This window comes from Cenococcum geophilum, assembly GCF_001692895.1.
Source record: "Cenococcum geophilum 1.58 unplaced genomic scaffold K441scaffold_68, whole genome shotgun sequence".
Classification (NCBI taxonomy): Eukaryota; Fungi; Ascomycota; class Dothideomycetes; order Gloniales; family Gloniaceae; genus Cenococcum; species Cenococcum geophilum.
The window spans coordinates 632,624-647,106 of NW_027137626.1; the positions used below are offsets into that span (position 1 = coordinate 632,624).

General features: G+C 42.1%; 2 protein-coding genes across 2 annotated transcripts; one reads left to right on the forward strand and one right to left on the reverse strand.

The window, feature by feature from the left end:
* Positions 1-889: 889 nt before the first annotated feature.
* Positions 890-3,690, reverse strand: K441DRAFT_646876 (chloride channel-like protein 3). Its single transcript, XM_067646834.1, has 2 exons — positions 3,501-3,690; positions 890-3,442 (listed from the first exon to the last, which is right to left on the reverse strand). The coding sequence occupies exons 1-2, from the start codon at positions 3,570-3,572 to the stop codon at positions 1,277-1,279; spliced, it is 2,238 nt and encodes a 745-aa protein (XP_067497941.1). The 5' UTR covers positions 3,573-3,690; the 3' UTR covers positions 890-1,276.
* A 712-nt stretch (positions 3,691-4,402) lies between these two features.
* Positions 4,403-5,205, forward strand: K441DRAFT_313621 (uncharacterized protein). The gene is made up of 3 exons (XM_067641120.1): positions 4,403-4,512; positions 4,569-5,021; positions 5,085-5,205. The coding sequence occupies exons 2-3, from the start codon at positions 4,569-4,571 to the stop codon at positions 5,148-5,150; spliced, it is 519 nt and encodes a 172-aa protein (XP_067497942.1). The 5' UTR covers positions 4,403-4,512; the 3' UTR covers positions 5,151-5,205.
* The last annotated feature ends 9,278 nt before the right edge of the window (positions 5,206-14,483 follow it).

A 14,483-nucleotide genomic window follows, 5' to 3' on the forward strand; every position in this document is an offset into this window, starting at 1 on the left:
ATGTTCCGCTAAGTAGGAGGTCCGCCAGCTTCAGTCGAGCGAGCACGGATGTGTTACTGTGCACAGATACCGATTAGGCCTGCTCCCGCAAAGGCAGCTTAAGAATGAAGCACGGCCGTCACGCCTTGTCCTTTTTGGAGCTTAACTATTGCCGGACGGCAATAGTATGAGGGATGAAATAAGAGAATGTGAAAACGACACTCCAGGAAAAGGGCTTTGGAGGTGCTCCGGAACTGTTTCTTGTTCCTACCAGTTATGCAGTACTCGTCAGTAGCTTAGGATGATTATGCTGTAGAATGTCAGGCCGGAATGCTGATTGGATCACAAGGCAAAATCTACGATCTACGCGTAGTGTCGTACTTTTCGGCTCATTTGACCCCATAGATTTCCGGCATTTGTATCTGAAAACCAAGAAGCATGAGTATTTTATTGTATGAAGGGTCTAAAAGACCAAGGGTCTAGCATAATAAATTCACTATAGCTAACCTAAATAAAGGGCGGCATCATTAGATCATAATGGTGCGGCTCCTCCTGTATTGACGTGGCCGATATCGAGCTGAGTCCTTTCATGGTGGTGATGCGTTTTGGCTGGCGGTATAGCCCAGCTTATAGGGATTGCGTAGAAAGAATACGTGTTGACTCTGAATATCATTATCCAGAAGGCCTTCTTGGTTGCATTGTGGTCATGCTCACCCAGCGGTCAGGGCTGAGGATTGTTATTAGGTACTGACTTGATGCACTTGACCTTGTTGCTGCTCCCATCCTATATGACACACAGCAGCTAATTTAATTTCTGCACGTCTCAGAATCCACACTCGGGCTGAACGTTCATTGGTAATAGACGCACGACTTACCCAGAGTATCAGCCAATCAATAGCACTCATTAACGTGATGATACTACACCTTCCAATTCTAGAAAGCGACGGGTACAACCTAGGTTTAACGCGAAAGTGGAGCGGAAGTAAAGCAAAGAAAAGAAAATGCGAACACTGCAGACGCAAACCTAGACTAAAATGCACGTTTTACTACCAAGAAAGAAGTCATTATATGTAACTCTGCGTGACGAAATCAACACTCCTGCAATAGCCTTTCAGAGCAGGGAGAAGCAGCAACAAGTACTTTGCCAGTAGCCTCGCATGGTCTTATATCCCTTCCAGCCGCTCAGCACCACGCATTCGCTGAAGAAGCTCAACGATACCCGAACCACAACCACACCCAAAACGTCGCTCTAACCATCATAGACCCCAAACGCCAGCATCGCAAATTCCCCAACCCCCTACTTCTCCTCCTTCAACCGCTCCAAAAAGCTCACCAACCGCTTCTTAATAACGACGCCAACCAGCCTCCCCGTCCCCTCCTCCGTAACGCACAGATGCCTCAGCCCGAGCTTCCCAAACAACTCAACCGCATACTCCAGCGGCGCCTTCACACACACACTCAGCGGCGTGCGGTCCACGAACCCGGAGAGATCGAACTCGCCCTCCGCCTGCGCGTCGCCCAGCAGCCGCACCTCAGCGTCCGCCGCATAGATGGCCCCGAGCTGCGTGAGCCCGAACTCGAGCTCGCCCTCCGCGATGTAGCCTTGCAGCATCCCCCGGCCGGCGGCACTGCTGCTGTCGGGACTGCAGAGATCCTGCACGAGCACGAGCCCTGCATCCATGAGCCCGCGGCGCCTGAGCTGCTCCAATTTCTGCTCCAGCAGCCTGCGCGGGACGCAGTTCGACGCAGGAACGCACACCGTGATCTCGTCCATGGTGCGCTTCGGCGGGACCAGCGCCTCGACGAGCAGGTTGTGCTTGCGCACGATCGCGAGCGCGTGGTCCGGGTTCAGGAACGGGTGACCGAGGATCGTCTGCGCGAGGTCGTAGACGCCCTCGGCCGAGAAGGCGTCGGCGGTCCATTTCGCGACCATGATCGCGACCATGTGCGGCACGACGTATTCGAGCGCGCCGGTGAGCTCGAACATGATGACGCAGATGGAGAGCGTCATGCGTGAGACGCCGGCGAGGAAGGCGGCAGCGCCGACCATGGCGAAGATGCCGGGGGAGATGGACGGGATGAGCTGGCCTAGGAGGCGCCCGAAGAGCGCACCGGCGTCTAGCGCGGGGATGATAACGCCCGAGGGGACTTTGCAGCCGAAGGTGATGATGGTGAGGAGTAGTTTCACGACGGTCCCGTAAGTGAGCCAGGCAATGTAGGACCCGTTGACGCTGCCGTCGGGGCTGCGGGCCTCGTTCTGACATACCCAGGTGCTGGCCGAGGCCTCGCTACGGCAGTCGACGAGCAAGTTCTTAATGATGATGTCGCCGGGCTCGCGGGTCAGCGGGTTCGGGAACTGGAGCAGCGTAGTGGCGAGCACAACGAGGGAGACTTCGAACACGGGGTGGTTTTTGATAAGGGGATAGGCGCGGAACCATTTCGACCACTTGAAGTTGGCTTGGCAGAAGACGCCGCCGAAGACGCCACCTGCGATACCCAACACGACGAAGACAGCGTAATGCACTGGCTGGTACGAGGTTCCGTAGTTTGTTTCGAACAGCACGAGTTTGCCGGTCCCGGTCGGGTTGAGCTGCTTGAGCACCATGGCCGCGAAGAGCGAGCATAAGAAGGCACGCCAGAGCACCTTGCGTGGGAAGTAGGTGCTGATTTCCTCGTAACTAAACAGCACGCCGCCGATGGGTGCGCCAAAGGCTACGCTGAGGCCAGATGCGCAGGCCGCGGAAAGCAGTTCTCGCAGCTTGCCCTCGTTCTCGCGATATTTGGGGAACCACATGCCCACGATGTAGCCGACGCATGTCGAGATGTGCACGAAGGGGCCTTCTTTGCCGAGACACATGCCCGTGGCCACGGCGAAGATAGCCCCGAAGGCTTTTACGAGCAGCACTTTAAAATCGAGGAAGTTCGGGATCACGAAGCCGGAGAGGATAGTTTTGATCTCAGGGATGCCAGAGCCGGCGGCCATGTACATCGATTTACCTGATACTGGCGGCTGCAAGGGTGCATCCACATCTTGGACTTTGCCTTTATCCCCCTGGCCGGGAGCTATAGCGGGTAAGGAGCGTTTCGTGAGCATGGTCGCGCTGGAGCTGATAATGCCAAATGCGAGCGCCCACGCGACGTAGATGGCGAACGAGCCCCAGTAGCTGCCCGTCCAGACCTTGAAGTTTTCGCAGCCATCAGCGATCTCGGACCGCATGCGCAGCAGCGGCGTCTTGTGCTGGCAGCATGCCTCGCGGTTGAGCAGCGGGTTAGTGATGCAGAACCCGAGCTTCCAGTCTGATACAGTTGCTTCGGTGATGTCGACGACAAAGGCCACGCACGCCGTCAAGGTTCCAATAATGGCAGCGGCGATCCAGCCCGAGCATGCTTCGAAAATGGATATCAGTCTGTAGCGCAGGCCCTTGCGCGAGTTGATGTAGCGGAAGCGGTACGAGTCTTTGACCTTTCCACACCCGTTAGTAAGCGCAAGCACACATACAAATTTGTCCTGCAGGGCGCACCAGGTCGTGAAGCCAGTCAATGGTCGTGTAGTCGTTATATGGCAGCCGCTCGCCCACCGTGCTCCCTGACATATGCTGCTCGTCCTTAGTCACGGCCGTACTGATGATCGACCGTGCTTCCTCGTCCTGCTGCTGCAGTTGGCTCAACCGCCGCTTGTTGGCGACGTGGTAGAGCAACCGAGTCCGCTCATTCGCGGCGTCGGGATGTTGCGGCATGTTGGCAATTGACTGTAGGCACGCGAGCTGGGCCCGTGGGCTGAAGATGAGAGAAGTTCTGAAGGCATGGCGGGGAGAGAATCTGGGGTACTGAGATAGATCTGAGCCCGGCGGTGACGCACTACTGCAGCTGCAGCTTGCTTGCTTTATGCTAATCGAGATATGGATTGGGAGAAGCTTATCGCGCCGCGGAAATGGATGTTTCCACTTTGATGTGAACAATGAGGTTGGGAGAGATAAGGAACGCCACAAAACGTGACTTGGCGTTGGGATCAAGGGTATTTGGGGAATGCTTGAGCATGGCTATTATTCGAGCTTATAACTTACAAGATTTACAGAGATGAATACATTTTATGTGTCTTCAGTGATATAGAACTAATTAGGCACCCAAATATCTCATAATCATTTAACCGAACTCAGTTAGATCAGCACGTGCTTGGTTATGGGGCTCTACCAACCTTCGTGTTTTGTGGCGAAAACGCCTCTGTCCGAACTTTCTCTCTTAATCAGGGCAAAAGCAGTTTACAAGGGTATAGTCGGAGCGGGTCGGCCGCCCTCCCTGCTAATGCCGGATAAAATGGGAGCTTGAGATGGTTTTATGTACGCATCGTTACTAGATATTTCTGCGACTCAAACGCGAATAGTATCCCACCTCTCGCCGCAATTAACGGCGCAACCATTAGCCGCCTTGTATTCTCAGCCTCGTTGACCTGAAAAATGGACCACAACACTCTCTGCAACTCAGGCAAAGAGCCCTACCAGATGCCGTTCGCATTCTCAACGCCATCTTGTTAATGCAAGTATTTTTCTTTCCATATTTAGTACTCGAGCTTCAAGGCTTACCACGATAAGATGGCGGAAGCTTTAGCCGTAGTCGGCATTGTTGCCAATATAATCCAGGTCGTTGACTCTGGATCCCGGGTCTTAAAACGTCTTGAAGAGTATCAGTCCAAGCTAGGAGAGATTCCGGAAGCCTTCCGCCACATCAAAGCTGAGCTGCCCGTGCTGCTAGACGCACTTCAGCAGACGAAAGCGGCGATCGATACCGGATCTCTACGAGATGAGACTAAAAATGCTCTCCTTCCTGCTGTCAAAGGGTGTGGGTTACAGATAAAGACGCTAGATAATGTGATTGCGGAGGTACTACCCGCATTAGATGACTCTTGGGCTAGGAGAAGTAAGAAGGCATTCCAGAGCCTTCGGCATGACGCAAAGGTGAAGAAGATAACAGGAGTGGTCCGGGGGTATATCCAGACGCTGACATACCACGCCGCCACTTCATCCTCACTTCTTAAAGACCCCTTGGCAGGTATGACGCTCGCGTGGTCTAGGTCATGTATCTACATTCTGACAGTCTGTTGTTATTAGACCAAACACAGCCTCGTCCGGCCCCATCCTCCACCGTCCCGTTCCGGCGTGATCCACACTTTATAGATCGTAAGATCCTTACCGAAATTAAATGCAAGAGCCAGCAGTCTGCGTCTAGAGCAGCACTTGTTGGCCTTGGAGGCGTTGGGTAGACACCAAGCATTGCAGGTTTGCACCGATCGGTGGCTGACCCTCCGAACAGGAAGTCCCAGATTGCCATCGAGTATGCCTACCAGGTGCGGGACGAGTCGCTGACAACGTGGGTGTTCTGGGTGCACGCAGGCACGCAAGCGAGATTCGAGGAGGGGTACCGGAGAATCGCTGAGACGACGAGGGTGGAAGGGTGGGACAATCCCAAAGCGGATATTCTCCGGCTCGTTCGTAACTGGTTGTGCGACGAGTTGAATGGGCGATGGGTGATGATCGTCGACAATGCTGACGACTCGGGCGTTGTTGAAATGTAATGTATTGCTTCAATTGCTTGATTCATCTATCTAGGAAAGGCTAGTGGCTATATAGTATAATATCGAGGAGGCTGGCTTTACCAGCCTCCTTACGCCACCAGAAGGCCGATTCTTAACACTCCCGCTCGAACTAATGGTGTAAGAATAGACAGCTCCCGCTTGATCCTTTGTATAAGTTTTGTAGATAGATAAATAGTAAAAAGGGACTTCCCCTTTTAGGCCTTATTAAACCTTAAAAACTCTTTATGAGGAAAATAGGGAAAGAGTGCCTAAGGGAGGTCCCATTTGTGTCGTGGTACGTAATTGCAGTCGCCGCCTTTAATTAAGCCAATAGTGATTTTCTATGCCCGGCATGGAAAATCCTAATTGGCCTATTTCAATATTTATGCGTTTTTAACCCTAATGCGTTCCTAAAGGCAATAAATTTGTCTTTTAGTAGAGCTTTAGTAAGCCCATCTGCCACCTATTTTTCCGTTGGAATGTACTATAGGTTTATATCCCCTTCGGCCTGTCTTTCTTGTACGTAGTGGTGTTAAATTAAGATGTGCTTTATCCTAGAGTGGAATTGGGGGTTCTTAGCTAGGGCTATAGCTCCTTAGTTATCTCCGTAGATTATAGTCGCTATAGGCTCTTTTTCTATCTTAAGTAGTTCTAATAAGAGGTTTCTAAGCCAGACGGCTTCCTTAGTAGCCTATATTTTTCCTATATATTCTGCCTTATAGGATAATAGGGCAACAATAGGCTGCCTTTTTAATGACTAGCTGATTGCTCCACTTCCAATGTTAAAGACGTACCCTACAGTAGAGCGTCTGGTTGTAATATCTCCCGCCTAGTCTAAGTCGGTATATCTAACCAGTTCTTCTAAGAAACTAAAGTAGGTTAACTCTAGGTTAATAGTACCTTAAAGGTATCGGAAGAGGCGTTTTATGGCTTTAATATAAGGTTCTTCTGGGTTGGCTATATAACGGCTATAGGCTAACACCGCGTATGTAATATCTAGTCTGGTTCCTAGTATAGCGTATATTAGTAACCCAATTGCCCTAGCGTACTAGTTCTGGTCTATTTCTGTAGCTATAAATGTTGGGAATGAGGCAAGTTGCCGCCACGTACGGCAAACTGCCGTCACGTAATGGCAAGTTGCTATCACGTGTCGCCGTGGTACTAGCGTGGCGAGGAGCCTTAAGTTCCTCGCCCTCCCTTATTCCAATCAATAAGCTTTATTAACCAACATTACTGTAACCCTACTCGAGTAGTCGTTATTGGTGAGTCACCCTATGTGACTAATACTGATTAGTGGTTGAATACACAGTTAACTATAGAGCAGCTAGGTTTTTGAATAGAAGAGATAGTCTCGTGTAGGGGTGCCATATGCGCTTATATGGAATGGATCCTGGCGATACTGTACTACCTTAGACTTACGAAAAACTAGTAATAGAAGTGTTACTAAGTACTAGGAGATACTAAGTTGTGTCTATTATATAGAACAACCGCGTTTACGAAGATTTGGTTAAGTACTTTAGGTTAAAAGTGTTACTAAACCTAGGGTCCTAAGTTAACGTCTAAAACGCGTTAAATAATATCTTAAATTGCCTACCTCTTGATAGCAAACCTACGAGATCCTATAAAACCGAAAATCCTACCTACCTTCGACGTATAATACCCCGTTAATCTTCTTACTTACTATAGCGTTAACCTACCTAAAGAAGTATAAGGAAGATATTAACCTAAAGATATAGAATAAAGCCATAATTAACCTTGCAAACGCTAATAAACAAGACTTAAATGGATTTTTATTATACTATATAGCATATTATAAGGACAGTAAATATAACAATACCGCGCTATAGGAATGTATAAAGGAGGACTTTATTAAATAGATAAAGGAAATATAGGCCCCCGTAAATAAGGATATCGTATAGGACTTCTATAACTTCCTTTAGGAGAATAGAGTATTTGTCCCTAAGGACGGGGGTACTATTAAAGATAATATTTAGGAGTAGGTTATTAACGTAAAAGAAGAGCATAAATGGACTCTATAAGAGATTAAGCACTAACTACGCACTATAAGGAAGCTTAACTTACGATAGAACCTAAGTAATATACCTTTAGAGACAAACCTACCTCCGCCTTTAACTCCTCTGTATCCAATTTAACCCGTAACCTTAATGTTAGATACTATACCCTAATAAGAGTAGGCATAGGATCCTATTGCTTCGCGATTTAACGACCTTTAGACTCCACTAACTAGACCTACGTCCCTACTACAGCCTGCAATATAACTCCCACCTCCTCTACCTTAATCTTAAATCGGAGGTAGTTTAAAATTGCTTATAGAGCTTGTGAAGCTCTACTTAGATTAGGAGAAGAAGTTTAGCGGGGAATTATATAATGTTCTCAATTCAAAACTACGTATCTTCTACGACTATTGCTAGAAGGTAGGAATAGAGTCTAATTAATACCACAACGCCTATTCCGTTATGCTTAAGGGCTAAGCTAGTACCTTCTATTATAATTATTTAGCAGGAAAAGAATATAATTTTAACCGTATAATATATATGTTAAGATACTACTTTAAAATAAAAGAGAATAAGTAGTAGTATATATTAGAATGGAGAGAGACTACCTTTTTAAGGATTATTGCTATAAACCTAGGTATCCCTCGGCTTAATTATCTTTAAAAGCTCTTTAATTAACTTTAGATAATTTAGCGTGGTTTATCCAAATTATATTAAGAGGATTTCAGCCTATATAATTAAGTTATTAGCGTATGCTAAGGCGTTAAAGAATATAACCTTACTCTCTTTAATTCTGCAAATACTTATAAAGGAGTGTATACTTAATTAAGATCTTCTATTAGCACCGCTCTACGCTCTTAAGAAGTATAATAATTTAACGCCTAACTTTAACCTACTTTAATCAACCCGCCCGGCCAATATAATTATAATTGGACTAATTAAATATATAGTGGCCGTGGTGGGTAATATAGTAGAGGGTATAATTAACGACTATAAGGTAAAGGTAGAGGTCCTTATGGAGGTTTATTTCGAAGTAATTACTAGAAAAAGTGCTATATTTATAAGAAACTAAATTACTAGTTAACTAGGTATTCTCTTAATAAGTAAAAGGAGGTATATAATAAGTTTCGCCGGAGTATAAGAAACGTTGGAAATTGTAAGGCTACTACGGCTTACTTTTAAAGCTTTCTGGTTTAATACAAAGGCGTAAAAGATTTTAAGGGTAAGGTTAATAAGGCTAAATAGCTCCTTATAAATATAGAAATTAAGGACTACTCTCCTAACCAATACTTTACTAAGTATAGTAAGGTAAATGGTATATAAACCGTTACTATTCTTAATAACTAATCTACGCTCCATTCTATTACAAAGTTAAATATCTTTAACGAGCTAAGGGAGAGTTCCGCGTTCTCCTTTAATAATAGATACTTAGCGAACGTCTTCTATAGTATTATGCCAGATACTAGAGCCGCAGAAGTATCTATAGTAGGAGAACCTTAAGTTTAAGCCCTTTAGCAGCTTAATAGCTCTATCTAGATTAACTATTTAACGGTAGGCTAATACACGATTTATTTTAGTAAGGGCACTACAATCTCTTTTAGCATAATTAGGGTCTAAACCCCCCTAGGGTATATTACTTTCCATATTATCCTTATAAATACCCCGTTTCTATTTTACATTAGAGATATAAATAAATTAGGCGTTAAGCTTAATAACCTTAAGAATATACTTATTTAGGGAGATAATCGGGTACCCGTTATACGTAAGTAGGGTTACCCCTAGTTGCTTCTTTATTAACTAGAAAAAAGTATTGCTTAAAGCCACCTAACTAAGTTAGAGTTACGTTAACTACACCGTTGTTTTAGTCACCTATCTGTTTATTAATTGCTTAGGGTTCTTTAGCAAGTAGGCTATAAAGTTAAGGTTAAGGCAATTAAGNANNTTATAAANTACTNCTANNACTACTAAATNAANNANANGTCCCCTNGCCGATTTAAGTTTACCCTTAAAGATAACTATAACTTTAACTTCTATATTATCGTTAACGTTATATATCTTAGCAACAAGCTAGTACTCTAAGTTATTAACTTCTTAACCTCCTTCTAAGCCGTACGTTTCTTAAAGGATATATTAGCTAGGAATATATAGGATACCCTTTAACTATACTGGATTAATATCTACCTAGGACCCCCCGATTAAATCGTCTATAATATAAAAAAGAACTTCTTATCTATAGAGTTTCAACAACAAATAAAGGTAATGGTAATTAAGGTTAAGGAAGTCCCTATTAAGGCATATAATAGTATTAGAAAAGTAGAACGATATTACGCGCCATTATACCGCGTATATAAGATTATCTCTTTAAAACTAGAGGACGCTAGCGAAGAACTTATCTTATAAATAGCTATTAAAGCCATTAACAATTCTACTGGCCTAGATAGACTTGTACCTACGTTACTAGTCTTTAGCGCCTACCCTTAAATAACTAATAATTCTCTACTATCTCCCTTCGTTATATAATAAGCTAAGGCTATTTACAAGGTAATAAAGGAGGTATAACGTCTCTACGCTATACGCTAGGTTAACAACGCACTAGAAATAAGAAATGGCCTAAATACCTTAACTACGCTTAACCTGCTACTCTAGTCTAAGGTACACATATAGCATAAAAAAGAAGGATAGTTAGGCCTATATTAACTTATTATAATTAATAGTTAAACTTATATTATTTAGATACCTTACGGACCCACTTAATTCCGTTTAACCGTTATTAAGCCTTATTATAAAGATAACAGTTCTAAGCCTTTATAGAATACCACAGAAAATACCCTAGAGGAGAGCTATAATTAACGTGCTCTAGAAGGCGATAATAATTCTAATATAATTATAGTAGATACGCCGCAACTATAACGCGGTAGAGGTCGCCTAAAGGGATTATAAAACTGCCAATATCTTATTAATTTTAAAGAGCAATTTATTGCCGCTATTAAGAATAGAATTAAGCTGTTAATGGCCTTTATAATAACTAAGGAAAAGGCTAACTTTAAGCTCGCAAAATAGCTCTAAAAGGAAGGTCATATTATAACTCTAGGAGCTCCTTTCTAAACATCTAATAAGTAGGAGATCGATGGTTTTATTACGAGAGGAGTCTTTAAATTTAAGAAGTATGACTATACTAAGTTTAATGGAGTTCGCATCTTTAAGTTAAGAATAGTTAACGAGATTAAGGGTAAAGCTACTAACGCCCTATTTAAGAAATTAAGGCTTATTATCTAAGGCTACAACGATAATAGTAAGAAGGTAATCCTTATACAATCTCCTATAATTTAACGAGCTAGTTAGCAAGTTATTATTGTACTAGCTCCCTCCTTAATAAAGAATAGAATGGCGGTTTATTTATAAGATATTACTTAGGCCTATACCTAATTAGAGACGCACCTTTAGCGCTTAATATTAGTATACCTTCTAGAGTAAATTCGCCACTAATATCCTAAGGATATAATTATAGTTGTGCTTAAGCCATTATATAGAATCGCAGAGGCAGGAACCTATTAGTAGGCTACCTACAGCAAGCACTATAAAGAGAAACTTTTAATAACTACTTCTACATTTAATTTATGCTTCCTTATTATAACTATAGAAACCCTATTCGGAATTGTCGGCATATAAACTAATAATATAATTATCTTAGGAGACGACCGATTCTTAGCCCTTAAAGAAGATAAGCTAGTAAGGGCAAATCTTATAGTAAAGCCAAAGGAAAAGCTTAATTTAATAACACTATTACTTTTTAATAGATGCATCCTCTCCCTAAATAAGGATTTTATTGCTTTACGCCAGAAGGGTTAAGGTAAGAAGATTAACGTTATTAATATTAATTCCCTAAAGTAAGGATACGTGGAGTAACGCGCTCGCGGAGCTTATATTGCTTCTATCTGTCAACCTAAGGCTTTATTTAATCTCTCTGTTACCGCCTAACACTAAAAACTAACTAAGGATAACGTTCTTGCCCTAAATAAACGTTTTTTCTAGTAAATAAACCATCTTAATTGGGGACTACTCTATATACTTATTAGTCTTCCTACTGCTAAGCTCTTTATATTTATTAATGGATTATTTATAAATAATAAAGATTTTAGCTCCTAGTTAGGATATAAGATTATTATCGCGAATAAATCTACTAGAGAAAACAACTTTATAATCTACAGCAACCTTATTTATTAGAGCTTAACCAAAAGTAAGCGCGTTACTTAAAGCGTTCTGGCGTTAGAGATATATAAAATAGTTAGCGAAGTTAATATAGTAATTATAATTGGAACTACCCTAAAGATAATTATAGATTAACTCGAACTTCCTATTATCCCTATAATCGTATATACTAACTTATACTCCCTCTATAAGTGTTTAGTTAAGCTTAGTACTATAAAGGAGAAGCGCCTTATAATCAATATTATAGCACTTTATTAATTCTACGAATATTAAAAACTCTTTAAGATTTAATGGATTAATAGCTAAGATAACCTAGTAGATGCGATAATAAAGGCAAACCCAAATAAGGCACTAGAGACGTTTATTAATACAAATACTCTACGTGTACGAGTTAAAGGTTAGGTAAAAAGGGAGTCTCTAAAAATATCTTAGTTATATAAGGCCTTAAGATATCTAGGAACTTTAACCGGCGGTCGAAGTTGTTTAATTAGTTAGATTCTACAGACCCTAACTTAAACTAGCCAATTAGGATTTTCTATCCCTAGGATAAAAAATCGCTATTAGCTCGCTTATAGCTAGCGCCTTAGCGGCCCTAATGGCCCTAATACAATATCTACCTATAACTCCTTAGCAAGAAAGCACCGCGTGCTAAGAGGCAAATTTTGGGATAGCGAGACTTATACTACAATGGCAATAGTAAGTAAGGAGGGTTTATATTTATTATAATAGTTAAGCAGTATTTGTATATAGATGGCAACTATAAAAGAAGAGTTACCAGTGTTGGGAATAAGGTAAGTTGCCGCCATATATAGTAAACTGCCGTCATATAATAGTAAGTTGCCATTATATGTTGCCGCGGTACTAGTGTGGCGAGGAGCCTTAAGTTCCTTGCCCTCCCTCATTCCAATTAATAAGCTTTATTAACCAACATCACTGTAACCCTACTCGAGTAGTCGTTATTAGTGAGTCACCCTATGTGACCAACAATAAAGCCTTCCTTAGAGGGTTTTAGTTTATTAGTATCTATAGGGGTTATAACTAGTTTATATTCCTATATATTAAATTCCTATAGTACTTTTTTAATATACCCTTTTTAGTAAAGCTAAAGGGAGTAGGTTAGTCGGTCTCTGCGTACTAATATCCCTAAGTAGTAGATATAAGGCCCTAGGTCGGTTATCTAGAACCTTTTATTAAGGGCGTCTTTAATCTTTTATATTTCGCTTTTATTAGGGCCTACTATTAGTAGGTTGTCTATATAGACTACTAGGTAAATATAACCTTTAGCAAATACGCCAAGGTTGGATAAGAGAGGTAAAAAGCCTAGACCTTTTAGGAAGAGGGCGAGAGTGCGATACTAAATTTATAGTAATTGTTTAAGTCTATAGAGTGCCTTATTTAGTTAATAAACTCTTTTTATCCTATCTTCTAGCCCTACAGGTTACTTAATATATATTTCTTCGTCAATTGCTCTATAGAGGAAGGCTGTCTTAATATCCATTTATTTAATTTTAAGGTTAAGGGCTATGGCAATAGCGAAGATTATCTTATAGCTTATTGGTTTAAGTACTGATGCAAATATCTTATTATAGTCCACGCCTTCTTATTATTTAAATCCGCGTATAACCCAGCGGGCTTTATACCGTAGTATTTCACCATTTAGTCCTCTTTTAAGTTTATAAACCCATTTCCCTCGTAAGACGCGTCTATTTAAAGGGGGGTCCACTAGAATCCACGTGACATTATCAAGTAGGGACTTATGTTTGTCCTTTATAGCCGCGAGCCATTGTTTCCATAAGATATCGGCCCTGGCTTATAGTAGTGTTTTTGGTTCAAAAGGTTCTATTACAGTTTTTACCGCTCCTAGGAGTGCTATAACAAACATATATCTCCTTATTAAATCTTCAGAGTATTGGCCTTTAGTTACTCTTATTAATATTTATAGCTTAGGGTAGCTTTAGAGTGTCTTACCAGGCACTAAGTATACGTTTTCTATTTTAGATGGTGGTTCCCTGCTATTAGGGTTGGTGTTAGTTTGGTTTAATAATTCACCCATTTATAGGTCCAATTCGTCGTTTCTTTCTGGCGTTCTACTACTAGCAGTAGTTAAGGGGCTTACGCCGCCCTCCCTTTCGGGTAATATCTCGCTAGTATTTTCCCCTTTAAAGGTTTTAGAAGATTCGAGGTTTTATAGCTAAGCTAGTAACTTATTATCTACTATATTTCCATCTTCCCTATTAATAGGGTATAAATCTTCCATATAAGGCACTCTTAGTTGTTTAGAAGCCCTGCTAGGACCTATAGGGTCTTTAGCTGGTCGCTTATTTAACTGTTTTTGTATCTCCCCTTTAGTACTTAGGGCGCCTAAATAAGGTCTTTTTTCCATAAATATAACATTTACGGAGCGAGTAATTATGCCATTTTCTATTAGAATACGATAGTTCTAACTTCCTTTAAAGCCAAGGAGTTTGCATAGTATTATTTTTATATTAGTAAGTTTTCGCCGTTTCTTTTCGGGTTTTAGTACTAGGTAGTTATATCCTAGTACTTAGATAAAGGATAAGTCTGGCTTCTTACCATACCAGGCTTTATAAGGTGTTTTGCCAATATAAGCGCTAGGGCTATAGTTACGGATTTTTATAATAGAGATAAGTATCTCTAGCCACTATTTCTTATATAGATTTGCGTTTAGCAGTGTAGGATAAAGCTTATCC